The sequence below is a fragment of the Phycomyces blakesleeanus genome, assembly GCF_001638985.1.
Source record: "Phycomyces blakesleeanus NRRL 1555(-) unplaced genomic scaffold PHYBLscaffold_11, whole genome shotgun sequence".
Classification (NCBI taxonomy): Eukaryota; Fungi; Mucoromycota; class Mucoromycetes; order Mucorales; family Phycomycetaceae; genus Phycomyces; species Phycomyces blakesleeanus.
The window spans coordinates 850,522-866,305 of NW_017265144.1; the positions used below are offsets into that span (position 1 = coordinate 850,522).

The 15,784-nt window shown below is 33.6% G+C and overlaps 5 protein-coding genes across 5 annotated transcripts; 2 read left to right on the forward strand and 3 right to left on the reverse strand.

Annotated features, from left to right (window-relative positions):
- Nucleotides 1–785: 785 nt before the first annotated feature.
- Nucleotides 786–1,016, forward strand: PHYBLDRAFT_103899 (hypothetical protein; the record flags this gene model as incomplete). Its single annotated transcript, XM_018427797.1, has 1 exon — nucleotides 786–1,016. A coding segment is annotated over one exon (231 nt), but the record flags the coding sequence as incomplete, so codon positions are not given.
- A 531-nt stretch (nucleotides 1,017–1,547) lies between these two features.
- Nucleotides 1,548–2,831, forward strand: PHYBLDRAFT_112724 (hypothetical protein; the record flags this gene model as incomplete). The annotated part of the gene is made up of 4 exons (XM_018428306.1): nucleotides 1,548–1,705; nucleotides 1,849–2,228; nucleotides 2,317–2,387; nucleotides 2,481–2,831. The coding sequence occupies 4 exons, from the start codon at nucleotides 1,548–1,550 to the stop codon at nucleotides 2,829–2,831; spliced, it is 960 nt and encodes a 319-aa protein (XP_018291415.1).
- Nucleotides 2,832–7,354: 4,523 nt separating this feature from the next.
- PHYBLDRAFT_145772 (hypothetical protein) lies at nucleotides 7,355–8,258 on the reverse strand (the record flags this gene model as incomplete). The annotated part of the gene is made up of 3 exons (XM_018431534.1): nucleotides 7,355–7,386; nucleotides 7,468–7,729; nucleotides 7,914–8,258. The coding sequence occupies 3 exons, from the start codon at nucleotides 8,256–8,258 to the stop codon at nucleotides 7,355–7,357; spliced, it is 639 nt and encodes a 212-aa protein (XP_018291416.1).
- A 1,469-nt stretch (nucleotides 8,259–9,727) lies between these two features.
- On the reverse strand, nucleotides 9,728–9,949 carry PHYBLDRAFT_21212 (C2H2-type zinc finger transcription factor; the record flags this gene model as incomplete). Its single annotated transcript, XM_018439754.1, has 1 exon — nucleotides 9,728–9,949. A coding segment is annotated over one exon (222 nt), but the record flags the coding sequence as incomplete, so codon positions are not given.
- Nucleotides 9,950–10,990: 1,041 nt separating this feature from the next.
- Nucleotides 10,991–12,131, reverse strand: PHYBLDRAFT_168734 (hypothetical protein; the record flags this gene model as incomplete). The annotated part of the gene is made up of 7 exons (XM_018435927.1): nucleotides 10,991–11,011; nucleotides 11,159–11,208; nucleotides 11,262–11,310; nucleotides 11,478–11,542; nucleotides 11,596–11,624; nucleotides 11,761–11,816; nucleotides 12,051–12,131. The coding sequence occupies 7 exons, from the start codon at nucleotides 12,129–12,131 to the stop codon at nucleotides 10,991–10,993; spliced, it is 351 nt and encodes a 116-aa protein (XP_018291418.1).
- Between the last annotated feature and the right edge of the window lie 3,653 nt (nucleotides 12,132–15,784).

Below are 15,784 nucleotides of genomic sequence, written 5' to 3' on the forward strand. Positions count from 1 at the left end.
GCAATTGGCTGAGATAAAGCATTCGTACGCCGACGGGCGGGGATTGATGAGTAAAGAGAGAAAGACAGGGAGATAGAGAGGGAGGTTCCAGACCTTGATTCTGTCCGGAGGATGAAATGGACAGCCCAAGCCACCTCATTGTGCTGACACGACCTGATCGTTCCAAAAAAAGAGCGGCTCCCAACCAGCCTAGGATGTCTTCCTCTTTGAGCACCAGTGGCCTTGTGTCTGCCAACATCAAACTTTTCAACAGCAAGGCCGACAGTGGCCACCCAGACCCAATAAAGTCGAGTACTTCCAAGGCCCTTTCTCAACCACACCCTCAACCACAATCTACGTCCTCTACAACACAACCCATAAAACCCCTTTTACCGCCTAAACCAACCAAACCAACCAAACCCACAAAGCCTATCAGCCATCAATCGACAGAACCAGAAAACAATGCAATTCCTCCCCCACCTCCACCACCTCCACCTCGTCCTAGCCAGGCAACGCTTAAATCCATAAACGCAAAGAACAATGCAATTACCAACAGCTCTACAAGTGCTGGTCCAGTCATTACATTAAACACCCCAAATAGGGGGGATCAATCCCGACGTACAATGGAAGACCCAAAGACCTTTGGACTCATTAACCAGGTTGGCTCAACAACAGCTGCCTTGAAAGGTGTTTTGGACAAGGTAGTTGGTAGTGTGAGTGATCTTTGGACAACTGCACAGAGTTCCAATCAACCTATACCTGGTGGTAGTGGTAGTAGTAGTGGTGGTGGTAGTGGTTCTCAATCCAGAACAAAGATCTCCTCACCTTACAATCTAGTACATGTTACGCATGTTGGATTCAATCCCCAAACAGGCGAGTTTACTGGTCTTCCACGTGAATGGCAAATACTGTTAAAAGAAAGTGGCATCACAAAACGAGAACAGAAAGAAAACCCTCAAGCTGTGCTAGACGTCATTGGGTTTTATAAAGAATCCCGCGAACAATCGCAGGACATTGTATGGGAGAAATTTGGAAATACTCGCCGACTAGACCCTGTGAAAGCTGGTGCTACTCCTCCACCACTTCCACAGCGAGTGAGACCAAGGCTTGTACTGTTGCCAGACAGCTCGTCATCACCACCAACTTTAGCACCGCCAAATTCTCCACCTCCTACACAACCGGCACCCAAACCGACCGTTCCGCCTGTACCAGCGAGACCGGTATATATGCAACACACACCACCAGTTCCAGCCAGACCACCAGCCGACGAAGATAGCCGGACACACTTACCACCTTCACCTTCACCACCACCACCGCCACCACCACATTCAGCACCACCTTCATCATCATCAGCATCGTCACTACCACATACACTCACACCCAAGCCATCCGCACCGCCACCAAAACCGCCACTTCTCACCAAACCAACCAAACCAAAACACCGGATTGAGCGCACTGATCACCCGCCGGTTGCTCCCCCACGTCCAAAACTAAATGCAAAGATACAAGAAGAAACAGCTAATGGGGAAGTGTACATATCTCCCATGGCTGCTCCTCTAGACCCTGCGATGGATACTGTTTCTACAGAAGTTAGACTGAAGAGACGGGAACAAAAGCGACAAAAAGAAATGGCTAAGGATGCTGAGGTGATTGCGGATCTCAAAGCTATTTGCACAGACGCAGATCCCACTAAATTGTACCGGAACATGATTAAGATTGGACAAGGGTAAGTCTTGGGTTGTATTAGAGTGAAGAAACATCATAGAAAGGATAATAATAAGAATAACTTGACAAGTCTGCTCTAAACTAGCCATGTATATTATATATTATATTAACCAATTATTTATTTATTTTATAACAAAAAAACAGGGCGTCCGGTGGAGTCTGTATCGCTCAGTCTGTGGATACTAATATGTCGGTTGCTATTAAACAAATGTGTCTTGACAAGCAACCAAAGAAAGAGCTTATTATCAATGAGATCCTGGTTATGCGGGATGCACGTCACAAAAACATTGTCAACTTTATCGATTCCTTTCTTGTTCACGGCGAGCTTTGGGTTGTTATGGAGTATATGGAGGGAGGTTCGCTCACGGATGTTGTGACAACCAATATGATGACAGAATCCCAGATTGCAACTGTGTGTAAAGAGACACTTGAGGGAATATGCCATCTTCACAATCTTGACATCATCCACAGAGACATTAAATCTGACAATGTTCTCCTCGGACTAAATGGCCAGGTTAAATTAAGTAAGTCTGATCTGATAATACATATACACTATATCATTATCATTGTATTTATTTATTAACACTTCTTATATATTTTTTTCTCTTGTAGCTGATTTTGGTTTCTGTGCCCGTTTAAGTGACTCAGAGCTTAGGACGACACTTGTTGGTACTCCTTACTGGGTAAGGTTTTTCATCTTATATTTCTTGTTTCCTTTATAGCTTTATTGAAAATAGTTTATTAATGTGCTGGTTTGTGATTACTGAAAATTGTAGATGGCTCCTGAAGTTGTTACAAGGAAAGAATATGGCCCCAAGATTGATGTGTGGTCGTTGGGCATTATGGCTATTGAAATGATTGAAGGAGAACCTCCTTATCTTCATGAAAATGCGCTCCGTGCTCTCTACCTAATCGCAACAAATGGAACACCGCACCTTCAGCATCCAGATGCACTATCTGACAATCTCACAGACTTTCTTAGATTATCACTTACTGTGGACAGTCAGAATAGACCATCTGCAAGCGAATTACTTGAGCATCCTTTCCTTCGAAAAGCAGAGCATGTTCGTTCATTGATTCCACTTATTAAGGCGAGTAGGGATCTACGCAAGGCACATGAGCCCTAATAATACCATCCATTTTCTTTCCCTTCGTAGTTTTTTTTTTCTTCTTCTTTAGATTACTATTAGTCTTATTCTTATTATTATTTTTTATTTACTCTTTGCCTTGTATACCACAATTATTTCCTTCTTGTACAAAATATATTGAGTAAACGAATACTCCAAAAACAAAGAACAAAAACAAGAACAAGAGCAAAAGAAAGAGTAGGAAATAATAATAATAATAATAATAATAATAATGAGAACTATATAGATAAAGAGAAACTACATTTTTGTCTTTATAAGAGAAGAAACATAATAGATACTTCTTTATACTAATTACTATGGAAAGATCTGGATGATTTTTAAGAGCTTTTTTGTGTAGAACTTTTGATTTTTTAGTTTTCACCCTTTACTTTATAGATAATAGCGACCTAAAAGTTCAAAAAAGACAAAACCGCAAGTTATATTATTGGACAAGTTTTTTTTAAAAAAAATGTTCAAAAAAAATGTTCACTCGACTATGACTGGCTCGTCTTCTATTGTTCACTTGAATTGAGAGGAAGATCATGTTTTTGATGGAAGGTATGGACCATAGGGAGCAAGACCTAGAGAAAACGGCGATAGAATATTTTCATATGATAAAAAATATTGTACTTTGAGTACTTAATGATATCTAATATTCATTTTAACTAATCTTGAACTTTTTTTTTAGTCTGTCTACACCAATCATTTAAATTAAGCATCTTTGTATTAAATCTATAAAAAAAAGTACATTTCATTAGGTGGAGCACAAATTAGTCTATAAAAGTGGACCCTGAATCCATTCAAGGGTCGTCAGTATCCCTACAATTGTGTTCTAAGAACACAAATACCACAGTCTTTTTTGTCGCCTGTGTGGTATACACACCATAATTGAGTAGAAATACAAGCTCTACAATCAAACTCTGGTTCCTACTTGCTAATAACCATGATAAGCTAACAATTTATGGAACTTCCATACACCAGATACGTACACGGCATATTTTAAGAGTGGAGTCTAGCCTCTGTATCCCCACACTCCAGACTTGTTCCTTTTGATCAACAATTGATTTTAACACTAAATAAATGCCTCTGACGATAACTGTGCCTCTTAATAGTCAAAGTAAACCACACTTGATAATCGAATTGACCCTTTTGTTCTTGTCACACTATTTATACATTAAACTCTTTCTCTATTCCTATTTTTTTGGCACCACTGTTCCGCTACACTAAAATATTGGACAATCCATAATAAAACTCTCTTGTAAGATTACGAAAGCATAAGCTCCTTTTGTAGCAAAGACTTTATCAATTGATGTTTTATTTATGGATACTTTATTTATTCTTGCAAAGTGTGTTGATGTTTTGATATCAAATATGTTATTATATTGCACTTACCATAAAAATCCTGTCATCGTTAGCAGAATATAAAAAACTTTTTACGGCAACAATTATACTTATCTTGATGACCCACCCAGAAAAGAAAAACATGGATTTTAAAAGAAATTTACCTTGTCTACTATGACATGACCCTAAAGCCTGTTCTTCTTACAGCCGTTCCTTCACTGTATTATTTGTGTGGCATAAACTCCTAGAACATCTGGTATTGATCCTTCAATTGTTTCCCACTCCTTTTTTTTGCTTGATCTGGTTTTCGTGTTACATACAAATCAATATTTAGGATTCCTGCACCAGCGTATGTTGAGATTTAGTAGGCCATCTAGGAACAAACTAGATCTCTAGGGAAGGGAAGTAAATAGTGATTTGCTTCGAACAATAAGGCTTCGCCAGGACAAGGAAAAAAACAGCGTGATGGAGTTCAGAGAAACAATCCGTAAAGATGGTTGTCGAGATAACCATCCTAAACCGGACCCATAAAACTTGTCAAAAACAAAAGCAAAAAACCCTACCACTTCCAGGAGAGCTGGCCACATATTATTTACTCGGGTAATATTGCCTATGTGCTTCATGATTTATCGTCATAGCAACAAACACGAAGAAATCATAGGCTTACGCACCTTTATTTTTGTTTGATCCTGAGTGGAATAAAAGATATCTGGTATATTATACTACATGGATATAGACTACTTAGTATAACCATTCACATACTCACTCTTTAGCGAGCAAATACCTGAACTCAAGCGTGACAAGTCTCTTTCTTTCTTTCTTTAAAGTCTCCAGTAAATGAAGAAAAAGGCTTACTTTGCAAAATTATAAGCTTAACGTTTTAGCTGATCGATGAATTTGGTTCGTTTTGAGCATTGTCATTCGTTACAGTGTGAACATCGTTTGTGGAATTAAGATTTTGATCCTGGCTTTGATTCCGTCTTGAACTTTAGTAAAGACAGATATTCTTCCCGAATTATGACATGATTCCAGGAGAGGCTCATTTTAAGGTTCTTCAGGTAGAAAATGACAATTAGGTTGAGATGAGATGTTCTGGAGAGTTGAAATATTAGACGAATATTTACAAGTGTCAAGAGTCCCTACGAACAAACAAATAAAAGATTTTTTTCTTTCTTTCCTTAACCTGGCTGCTACCATGTATCCTTCAAGATTCCTTTTTGGTAAGTAATTCCATTCTTTGAATAATGCAATGAATCTTGTTTTATCTTAATATATTTTTATACTGGATTAATGTGGAATTTGTCGATTCGATTGAAAATAAATAAAGGGTGTAGGACAAGGGTATAGGGTATTCTAAAGGTGCATTTACTTTTGAACTTACAACGATAGCAAGGAAAATAGGGAAAGAATAATTGAAATTGAAATTGAAATTGAAATTTGAAACGTATATAAAAAATAAATAAATAAAAAGGAGGAAAAAGTAGTATTCAATCAAGGAATTCAACTTTAAAAAAACAATCTTTTTTTTGGGGAGGTTTTAAGCATAGTGTATAGTGTATAACTTGTGATTATCAATCTCAATTGAGATTCTCTCAAGTTATTTTATTTTTTGTACCTTTTTTTTTTTGATCAATTGAACCCACCTGTAAGCTTTTATTATTTCCTCCTTCTTTGTACTCTTTTTCCTTGATTCTATTCTCCCCTTTTTTGGGGTACTTTTGTTTTATTATTATTTTTGGTTCAATTAAATACTTTGTGCCCTCGGATAATATATATATAGTTCTTGCTACCGATTGAATCGAGACTGAAACAATACACGCAAAACAGAAGGATATTTATCGCATTGTGTACAAATTTACTTATCTAGGTTAATATTTTATTCTTCTTCTTCTATATATGTACGATATTGTCTTTTTTTTTTCTTTTTTGTTATTGTTCTGTGTATATATATATATATATATTGATAGATCCCAATTTTAGGTTAATTGGATGAAAAAGAAACAAATTGTACCTTTTTGCTTAATGATTCTTAGAGAGAGAAAAAAAAAAGGTCAAAAAAAAAACCCTAAGGTTCGGCAAACGATCTTCAAATATTCCAAATATATATATTACATGGATATAGAATTTTAGCAAAAAAGAAGACAAACTTTCACTCCTTCATTATTATTGCCTTTTAGATTTCTGCATTCCAAAAACGTCTGTGCTGGTGTCGGCTCAGTGTCAATAAGAGATATATGTTACTTTACTACTCTTCTGTTTGTTTGCTTGCCTTATTGCCTGATTACTTCTTTAGGGCACAATTAAAGCTTATATCTAGTTTAATGGCCATTGAGAATACTAATACTACCACCATTATTATTTCTTTAAAATGTTAATAATATATCTATATATTTATATAATATTATCCTCGGCTATAAGGCACATCTTTATCTTTTTTGAATTAAAAACTCGAGGTTGGAATAGTGGATAAACTATAATATTCAAGGGATAAAAACCATAAAATAAAGCACTAGGTTTTTTCTTTCCCCCCCCCCCCCCCCCCCCCTTTTTTTTTTCTTTTTTCTTTCTTTCTTAAGAAGCTTCATCGTTACTATTTCTTACAAATGCTACTACTGCTACTAAAAGTCCGAGTATCTTTCAGTTTATTTTGACCCTTTTATTATTTATTGCATGATAATTTTAAAAATAAAAGTAAAAATCACGCACATATATAAGCTTAGTATTGACCTTGTATGTATCCGGGTTATATTTTAACACAATGATATATTGTACAATGGAATGCTATAATATTCTATCAAAGGAAAGAGAGAGAAAATAAAACTAAAGCCTTGTGTAATGTAGTCCAAGTAAAGACGGCTTATCAAAAGACAAGAAAATATAGTTAATGTGGAAGAAATAGGAGACACTCTTGTTTCTTCTTATTTTGCTCGAAGAAATATCTTAGATGACAATCAGAATATTTAACAGAATTCTCTTGCTTGTGTGCATATGAAAAATATAATAAAATAATATGTAACCTATTGACAGCCAATTGGTTGGTTGCCTACTTCCCTTTTCTCGTTTACTTGATTTGATTTTAAGATTTTGTGGATTTTGTGGATTATGAGGAACACCATAAATGTATTACCAAATTTTATTATATATGTCCTCCTTTTATATATATTTATATACATTTTACTTATTTATGCTGCTCTACCCTTGGATTTCAATGTATCTAATAATAATAATATTTTGAACAATAACCATGAGCTCTCTTGCCAGTGTAGATTGTATTCCTTCTAACTGCTTATCTTACTTTGTAGCTGTGTGAATCGAGTCTTTTTCTGATCGTCTTGTTCTTCGCGACTGCTTAATTCCTCGGGAGTAAGTTTAAGGATCAATACAGGGTTCGGGCAATGCTTGGCAATGTAGTCTGAAACAGAACCAAGAAGGGTTCGCTTGAGGACTCCTAAACCTCTGGTACCAGTGATAATGTAGGTTGGACGGCACTGAATGCAATAATCAATTACTGATTTCTTTGGGTCACCTCTCAGAACTTCAGACTTAACATTCTTAAACTAAAATAATAATAATCAATAAATAAATAAATAAATAAATAAATAAATAAATAAATATATTATTCATTCAAATGTGTGTGTGTATATGTATATGCGTGTATTTAATTTAATTTTATTTAATTTAATTTAATTTCAACTTGAGCCTATCAACAACTTCATACAAACAAATTTCAATTCAACTTACGCCATTTCTGTCCAAAACGTCAATGATATCATTTACAATCATATCTGCAGCAACCACCATTGCAGAGTCATGGCCAGAATCTTCTCTTTCAATATAGTGGGAGGCATAGGACTCGGTCATTCCTGTGTTTTGAAACAGCTTTTTGAATTCGTCTTGACAAATGATGTGTAGGATCCGGATATCATCTGAAGGAGCAATCATTCCAAGTCGAATTGCCTTGGCCAACAAGGCGTCGCTTTGGTTTGTGTGGTCATAAGCAATCACCACTGTACGCTTAGGAGTTGGTCCATTGGACACAACTGGAGCAGGCATAAAATTAGTGGGTAGGCGGGCAATGTCTTCCATGATAATGTAGTAGTAGTAGTAGTAGTAGTAGTAGTAGTAGTAGTAGTAGTAGTATTTCTTAAAGAAAGAGAAAAAGAATATAAAATACAAATTTGAGAGAATAAAGATATTACAAGAGCAGAAATTAATTCATGCAGTCTTTTTATACCCACCTTCAATAAACCAACCAAACAAACAAGCACTATCAACACCTATAAGAAAACAAGTTCAATTGCATATGAATGTGTAAGCTGTCAAAACCCAGCCAAAACATCTGATGTTCATTGGCTCTGTCAAAAAAAATGATCACAAAAATGATCAGGCATTTTTTTTTATCATTGTACTTAAAAAGATACTCCGAATATTTGCCTTGATTTGGTATTAAAGCGGATAAAATATTTTACCCAACGTTTAATGTACATAAAAATTGAAGGTAAAGAAACGTATGTTTTGATTCTAATAGGAAGAACTATTAAGGACTTCTTTTCTTGTATCTAACTTGATTCTATCACACTATATTATCAATAATTATAGTAGTATATATAGAGACATATATGCCTAATCTATGACCATCAGGCAATTATATAATTCTACACTCATTTACTTCCACACACACGCCCACACACACACACACACACACATATATATAAATTTGTAAAATAAATTATGCTGTATTTTATCTTTCTTCTTATTCAAGTGTATATACAGTAAATTCAAAGGATTGGATACTTATATATGAGTATGTGTTTATATATGTATATTTCTTTTATATATATATATAAGGTAAAGAATTAAATTTTCATAGAATGGAATAGCCGTGTAGTAGAGTCATAATTTAAAAAAAAAGATATATATATATAAAAAAATGCACATGAAGATAAGAAGAAAGCAACCATTTTTGAAGAGAATGTGGGGGAAAAAAGGGTTTGAAGACCAATGCTAATTATTCAAGTACTTTGTGTGTATACATGTATACATATAAGCATTGTTGTGGAAAAGGTATAAAGAACAGTTTAAGCAAGAAAATAAACATTCAGATATATAATAATGATAGCGATAATAATATTAATAAATAAATAATTAAATAAATAAATAAAAAAAAAGAAGAAGTCCGTAAATATATTGGAGGTGTATATAAAAAAGATGAAAGAAGGGAACAAGGAAAAAGAAGTATATATAAAAGAAAATGAAAGAATAAGGGTAAAATATAAGTCTGTATGTCTGTATGTGTATCTGTATCTGTATATATGTTTGTAGGAGGGAAAGGGCTATTGAAATATCAATATATATATATATATATATACGAATCAATAAATATAATGTAAGGTAAGGTAAGGCAAGGCAATGCGATGTAAGGTAATTTAAATAGGTGAATAGTATTGGGAAGGAGTGGTACATAGCAAGTCTTTGGCTTTTGGTTTTTTTTTGGTTTTTTGGTTTTTTTTCTCTTTTGGGTTGCTGTTTTGGTGATATGGCTTCTCCATAAAGGTTTACTTGAGAATCTTTCTGTATCTGTTGGCAAGCAATGAGTTAACCTTTACACTCTCGGCACACTCCTTTTCCAATTTCCAGTGTCTCTGACGAGCATCGGTTCTGGAGAATTTACGAAGACAGTGTGGGCATTCATAGGGCTGGACACCAGTGTGAACCCTCTTGTGTCGCTCGAGATCATGGCGGCGGGTGAATGCACGCTTGCAGTCTTCGCATCCAAAAGGGCGGTCCTTGGTTTTTTTTGGCTCTTGAACATCCTCCACCTTTATCACGACTGATGGAGGTGGAGGTGGGGGTGGAGAAGGCTTGGAGACCGTGGGTAGAACAGAGACAGTAGTTGGGACGGAGACTGGAGATAAAAAGGAATCTGGAGATGAATAGGAAGCTAGAGAGGGATCCGAGAAATAAATGGGTGTACGGGTATCTGGGTAGATATTGTTCTTGTTGTTGATGTTGCTTCTGCTGATGTTGGTACTATTAATATTATGGTTGGGGTCGTACAGGTCTAAAGACGAATACAATACATCCTGATTGCCGGTTTCTTCTGAACATGCCGAGAATTGGTCAGGACAGAAAAATGACAGGGTTGAAGGCAAGTAATCGGGGGTCGAGGGAGAAGATGAGGCTGGAGTAGGATAAAAGCTGGTGGCCTGTACGGAGCTCGCGATATTTGGAAAGGAAAACACGGAGTTGGCAGTGTGTTGCCAAGAGCTGGTGTTGTCAAAACCATCCTGGTATGCTTCTCTTTCGTGAGACTCGATCATGATTTCAGGATAGTTTGATTGGGTACAAATTGACTGCAAACACCCGGTTTGGAGTTTGGGGTCATAAGGTTCAACGGATACAAACTGCTCATTAGCGAAACCGAAGTTAAGTGTATCTGGATCGACTGTATAGGCCAAGGAGAAGCATGCCACTTCTTGACAGGCCATTTGGTAGTTAATAGAAGTATCAAGAGGATAGATTTGATTGAGTGCCTCACAATTCATGTTGAAAAAAAAGATAATATTGTTATATGTTACGTAAGAGGTAAAGAGATAAAGAGAGAGAGATAGATATATAGATCGATAGAGAGATTTATAAAGAAGTGACTCTTTTTTTTCTTATCAGTTAATGAAGAAGAAGAAGCAAAAGTAAGAAGAAGAATAGAATAGTAGAAATGTAGGTTAAAGAGATTGATTAAACAATTGATAATCGGGTTTTTATAGAATACGCTATTTGACGAGAATATGGACTTTTAATCCCTACAAAAAGCATATCCCTTACCCACTAGGTTGGTATACCTTGAATTATATATATATATATATATATATTTCAGTTTAAGGTTGTAATGAATCGATTTTTTTCTTTTGTCTTAATTCACATGGCACTTAGCTTTTTGCGAGAATCCCATCCAATGTTTAGCACCATTATGGAGTATTTTTTTTTACCAGACACAAAATGCGATATAACAAATACATGGTTTTAATGTAAGATATAACTATATATATACATATATATATAGTTATATATGTAATTTAGAGATCAAATTACTATACCAAATGGCATTTAAAAAGCCAAAGCCAAACCTAGTAGACGTGGGCTTTATAATTATACATATAAAACAATCTATACTGACGAATACAAGCCAACAATCTATTCAAATACACCTCTTTTATTGTAAATTAAATTCAGAAACCTCGTTTCCTATAATGTCTTTTTTTTTTAAAAAAAAAAATAGTAGAGAGATTGGCAAAAATGAAACATTACTATAAACATGAAGAAATTATACAAATTAAGGTTCCATTTCTTTTTGTTTTTCTTTAAATCACAAACTATAAAACATAAGATAAATATATAAATATTATTATTAATCTCTATGACTTACTATCCAAATATGTGTTGTGGTCCAGAGGGCTGGTGCAACGATAATGATAATGTCAATAATACATACATACAATATACATATATAATGTCTTGATCGATAAAATAAAATAAAAATAATATATATATATATATATATGTCCAAATCTGGCTTTCTTTAGTCTCTCACCCCATTGAACGCCATTGACGCCAACGCTTTTTTTTTGGAATTATAGCTAGCATAACCTATTAATTTTATATAGTTAATTTATGTATGTATATATACATACATACATACATACATACATAGGTAGTTATTTTTAAACAATTTTAGATAGACTGACCTCAAAAACCAAAACGAGAATCGAAATTATTCATGGGGTCAAGTATCCCTTACTACCAAAAAAAAAGAAGAATCCAAAGAAACAAACAGGACGAAAAGAAAGTAATAGTAATAGGTTGATAGTAAATAGTTAGTACCCAAATTTTTAACAAGTAGTCTTTATGTAAAAGCACATTCTCAAATAGACCCACTGGGACAAGAAATAAATAGATGGTCATCATTAGTTTACATTTACCTTTTTAACAAATTTATAAACATGCTGAAAACTAGACAGAAATACAAGTCATAATTGTTTTTCGCATTTCTACAATTGATGTAAATAATTAACATAAAATTAAATGTATCTATTAAATGTGTCAATTATACGAATATTTTTTTTTTTACTTTTATATAAATTCCGTTGTGTTGGGTACTTGGCTGTTTATTTGTATAAATGTGCATTTTCTGTATATTTAGATACGTTTCGATATCGAGAAAAAGGGAGAATAGATCTTAAAGCATATTGTATAATTTCGTTTTTCCTTTTCCTTTTCCTTTTCCCTTTTATTTTCCCTTTCCTTATTTTTTTTTGTCTTTTCAGGAGCATAGTGTGTATGTGTCAATGGGTGTGAAAAACAGGAAATCTTTTGAGGATGTATTTGACTCACATGAAATAATGATAATGATAACGGCAAAATAATGGCCTCTGTGAATCGCTTTATCAATTGAAAAAAAAAATTGTCGTTTTTTTTTTAACGTACAAGAAGTACAAAAAAATAAATAAAAGAGTGGAAGAAGAGTAGTAGGCCTCAATTTATGAACATTAAAAAGCAATGCAATTATATTGCAAGAAAAAAAAAGAATAAAAATCAACGTACTAGATTTAATGGCGTTTTTTTTTACCAAGCCCAATAAAAACTCTAAATTAGATCCATACTTTACGCCATTTTTTCTTTCTTTCTTTTTCTTTTATTTCTCTTTTCTTCTTTAACTAACAACTTTAACTCTCTTTAAGCAGTACAGAGCTGGCTGTTATATAAATATTCTATTGTAATTATTAGTATGATCCTTCTTTTCACTCCTTTACTGAATAGCCAGCTGATCCCTTGTTTTGATACTAGAAGAATCTACTAGAGTAATTATATGCTATATACTGTTATTATTTACAATAAAAGACTGGTCTTCCAATTACACAATTATCATATAAGTATACACACACATGTATATATGTATATATATAGTGTTGAGTTAGTGTCTGAATTCCTGAATGTCTGAATACCCGAGTGTCTAGGTGCCTGGATGAGTAAGGGATAAGCCGATATTATCAAAGGGATCTTTAGTTTATTCTTATTATTTAAGGAGATTTGTGATATTTTGTCTGTGCTGCGACTGTCTATAACCTGAAAGTTGTAGCCTGTAGCCTGTAACTACTATCGTGTGTGTGTGATTGTGTAGGTGTGAAGATTACTGTAAGCAATAAAGTTGTTCTTGGCTGTTTGTTTTTGGTTGTTTTTTTTTTCCATTTTTTTTTCGATATTGAACCTAGACAAAATATACAAAATTTTAGACCACAGATATCGATTTTTATATCTTTAGACTTACCCACTTCTACTAAAGAAGAACAAGCACTTTATAAAAAATTCACTTTTCATTAATTTTGGTTACTTCCTCGAGGTTAAAGAAGATTAATTATATTACCAACCTTTGTCGATAGAACTTTAGTATTTTATGATCCTTTTTCTTTTGCCCTTGCCTTTGCCTTTGCTAATTGTAATTATTTACTATTTCCTTTTTTTTCAATATTTTTGACACCAATTAAGCTGACACATAAAGGAGATAGGGATAGTTTTGTAAGGCTATCACAGAAGATGGAATGATATAGAACACATTAGAAAGATGCGAAGAAAACAACCAAAAATAAAATAAAATAAAATAAAATAAAATAAAGCAATTCACCAAACAACAAAGTACCAATAATAATAATAATAATAATAATCATATATATTTTTTGAGCAAAATGTCAATATTCTTTATTTGATAATTAAAGTTGGGCGTTGCACGAGTATGAGTACGAGTAATATTACACGACTTTGTCTGTTTTAGATTTTCAATTCTTTTTTGTCTTTTTGTTTTTTGTGTTGGTCTAAGGCTTTTTGGTCTTTCTCAAATTGGAAGCAGTAACCTATTTTCTTCTTCTTCTTTCTTCAAGGTCCTATATATTGATTGAACCTTCTTTTTTTCTTGTCTTTTCTTACTTGAAAAAAATAATAACCAAGGGAACAAATTGTTTGCATTCTTACAAGACTAATAGTGATAAGAATAGTAAGGGCAATTTTCTCTTTTCATTTTTGCCCATTTCAATTGATAAACATTTGCTATTCTTGTCCTTGTTTTTAGGCTGTTATTTTCTTTCCCTTTCTTTTAACTATTCAAAAATAAACAAAGTCGTTTTTTTTTCTTTTGTAATTTTTGATCTTGTTTGTAAAAGAGATAAATAAACACTGGTTTTGAAATTAACAGGCACCTTCTTGAGAATATTAGTGAATGTCCTCTTAAAAGAATTTATAGTTTATAATATATTCTTTACTTGATTTTGACTTTTATATATAGTATAGTATAGTATTATTATCATTTATTATGATTTTGCTCATCTTTGTCAAAAATTTGTTCTCAAGCCAGAATATTGGTAGCAATAGAAAATTTAATTTTTCGGTGCGATAAGACAAGATACGAAAATCAAAAATATTCCAAATACTACACAGACTACACCTCATTTACTGAAATTTGAGAAATAATTTTCGAGTATATCTATATACACATATGTGTGTTACTGAACAAACCATGCGAGGACTGTTGAATCCTAATACATATATCATTACTTATTACTGACTATTAGGCCCTCCTTATTTCCCCCCTTTCCATTTCTCTGCCCCTCTTTACTTCCTTTATTTTCTCTTATTTGATGCCGATCTTTTCTCGTACGATTTGTGCGTCTGTTTTTATAACAAGAGCCAATCTACAGCCAACTCTCTATTTCGGCCCTTTCTTTTCTCAGTAATAGAAAATAATATTTACATCGATAGTCAATTTTGTTAAATATGTATATATATCTTTATATATATTTATATTGTTTCCAAAATCAGATAGCTTAATTGATAATTATTCCCATTCAACTGGCACCAAGTTTGTACCTTTTTTCTTCTTCTTCTTTTATTACTAGTAGTATAAACTTATTTTATATAAAATGTTAATATTTTGTAATATAAGCTAGACTATACAAGATTGTTCTCGAACTCTAAAACAAAAGCAATTTTAAACGGAACATTCATTCCTTTCTCTCTCCCTACCTACTTGCAAATTTATCTTACCACTCCTTCGTTTCTCCACTTAACCTATTTGTTTATTTGTTTATCTATTTATTCATATTACATGCATATGCCTATTGTAACAAAAGAAATATGTATTGTTATTGCTTCTATTACTACCATTACTACAGCTAATATTAATATCAATACTTGGTACTCGGTACAGACCATTCTGTGTGAGTGACTAAATATTCAGCTGGCAGCCGATGTCTAGAATCCCTGCATATTTCAACTTTATACTCATACTGTCTTTGAACACAAAGCCAAAAACAAACAAAAAACACAAACACAGGCGTAAAACAATAGGATAGCTTATTTCAGAAAAGATTAATATTTAAATACAAAAGGTTCTATGTTTCTATAAAGCTTCTACAAGACCTGCGAGCCTGCCCTCAAGGTTGAAATATAAATACAGATGCATGCCATTTGAAATCATCTATGTAAACATTACAAAAATACACACACACACACACACACACGCAAAGCAACAACAACAACAACAGTGACAGTAATTAAAATAGAAAGTA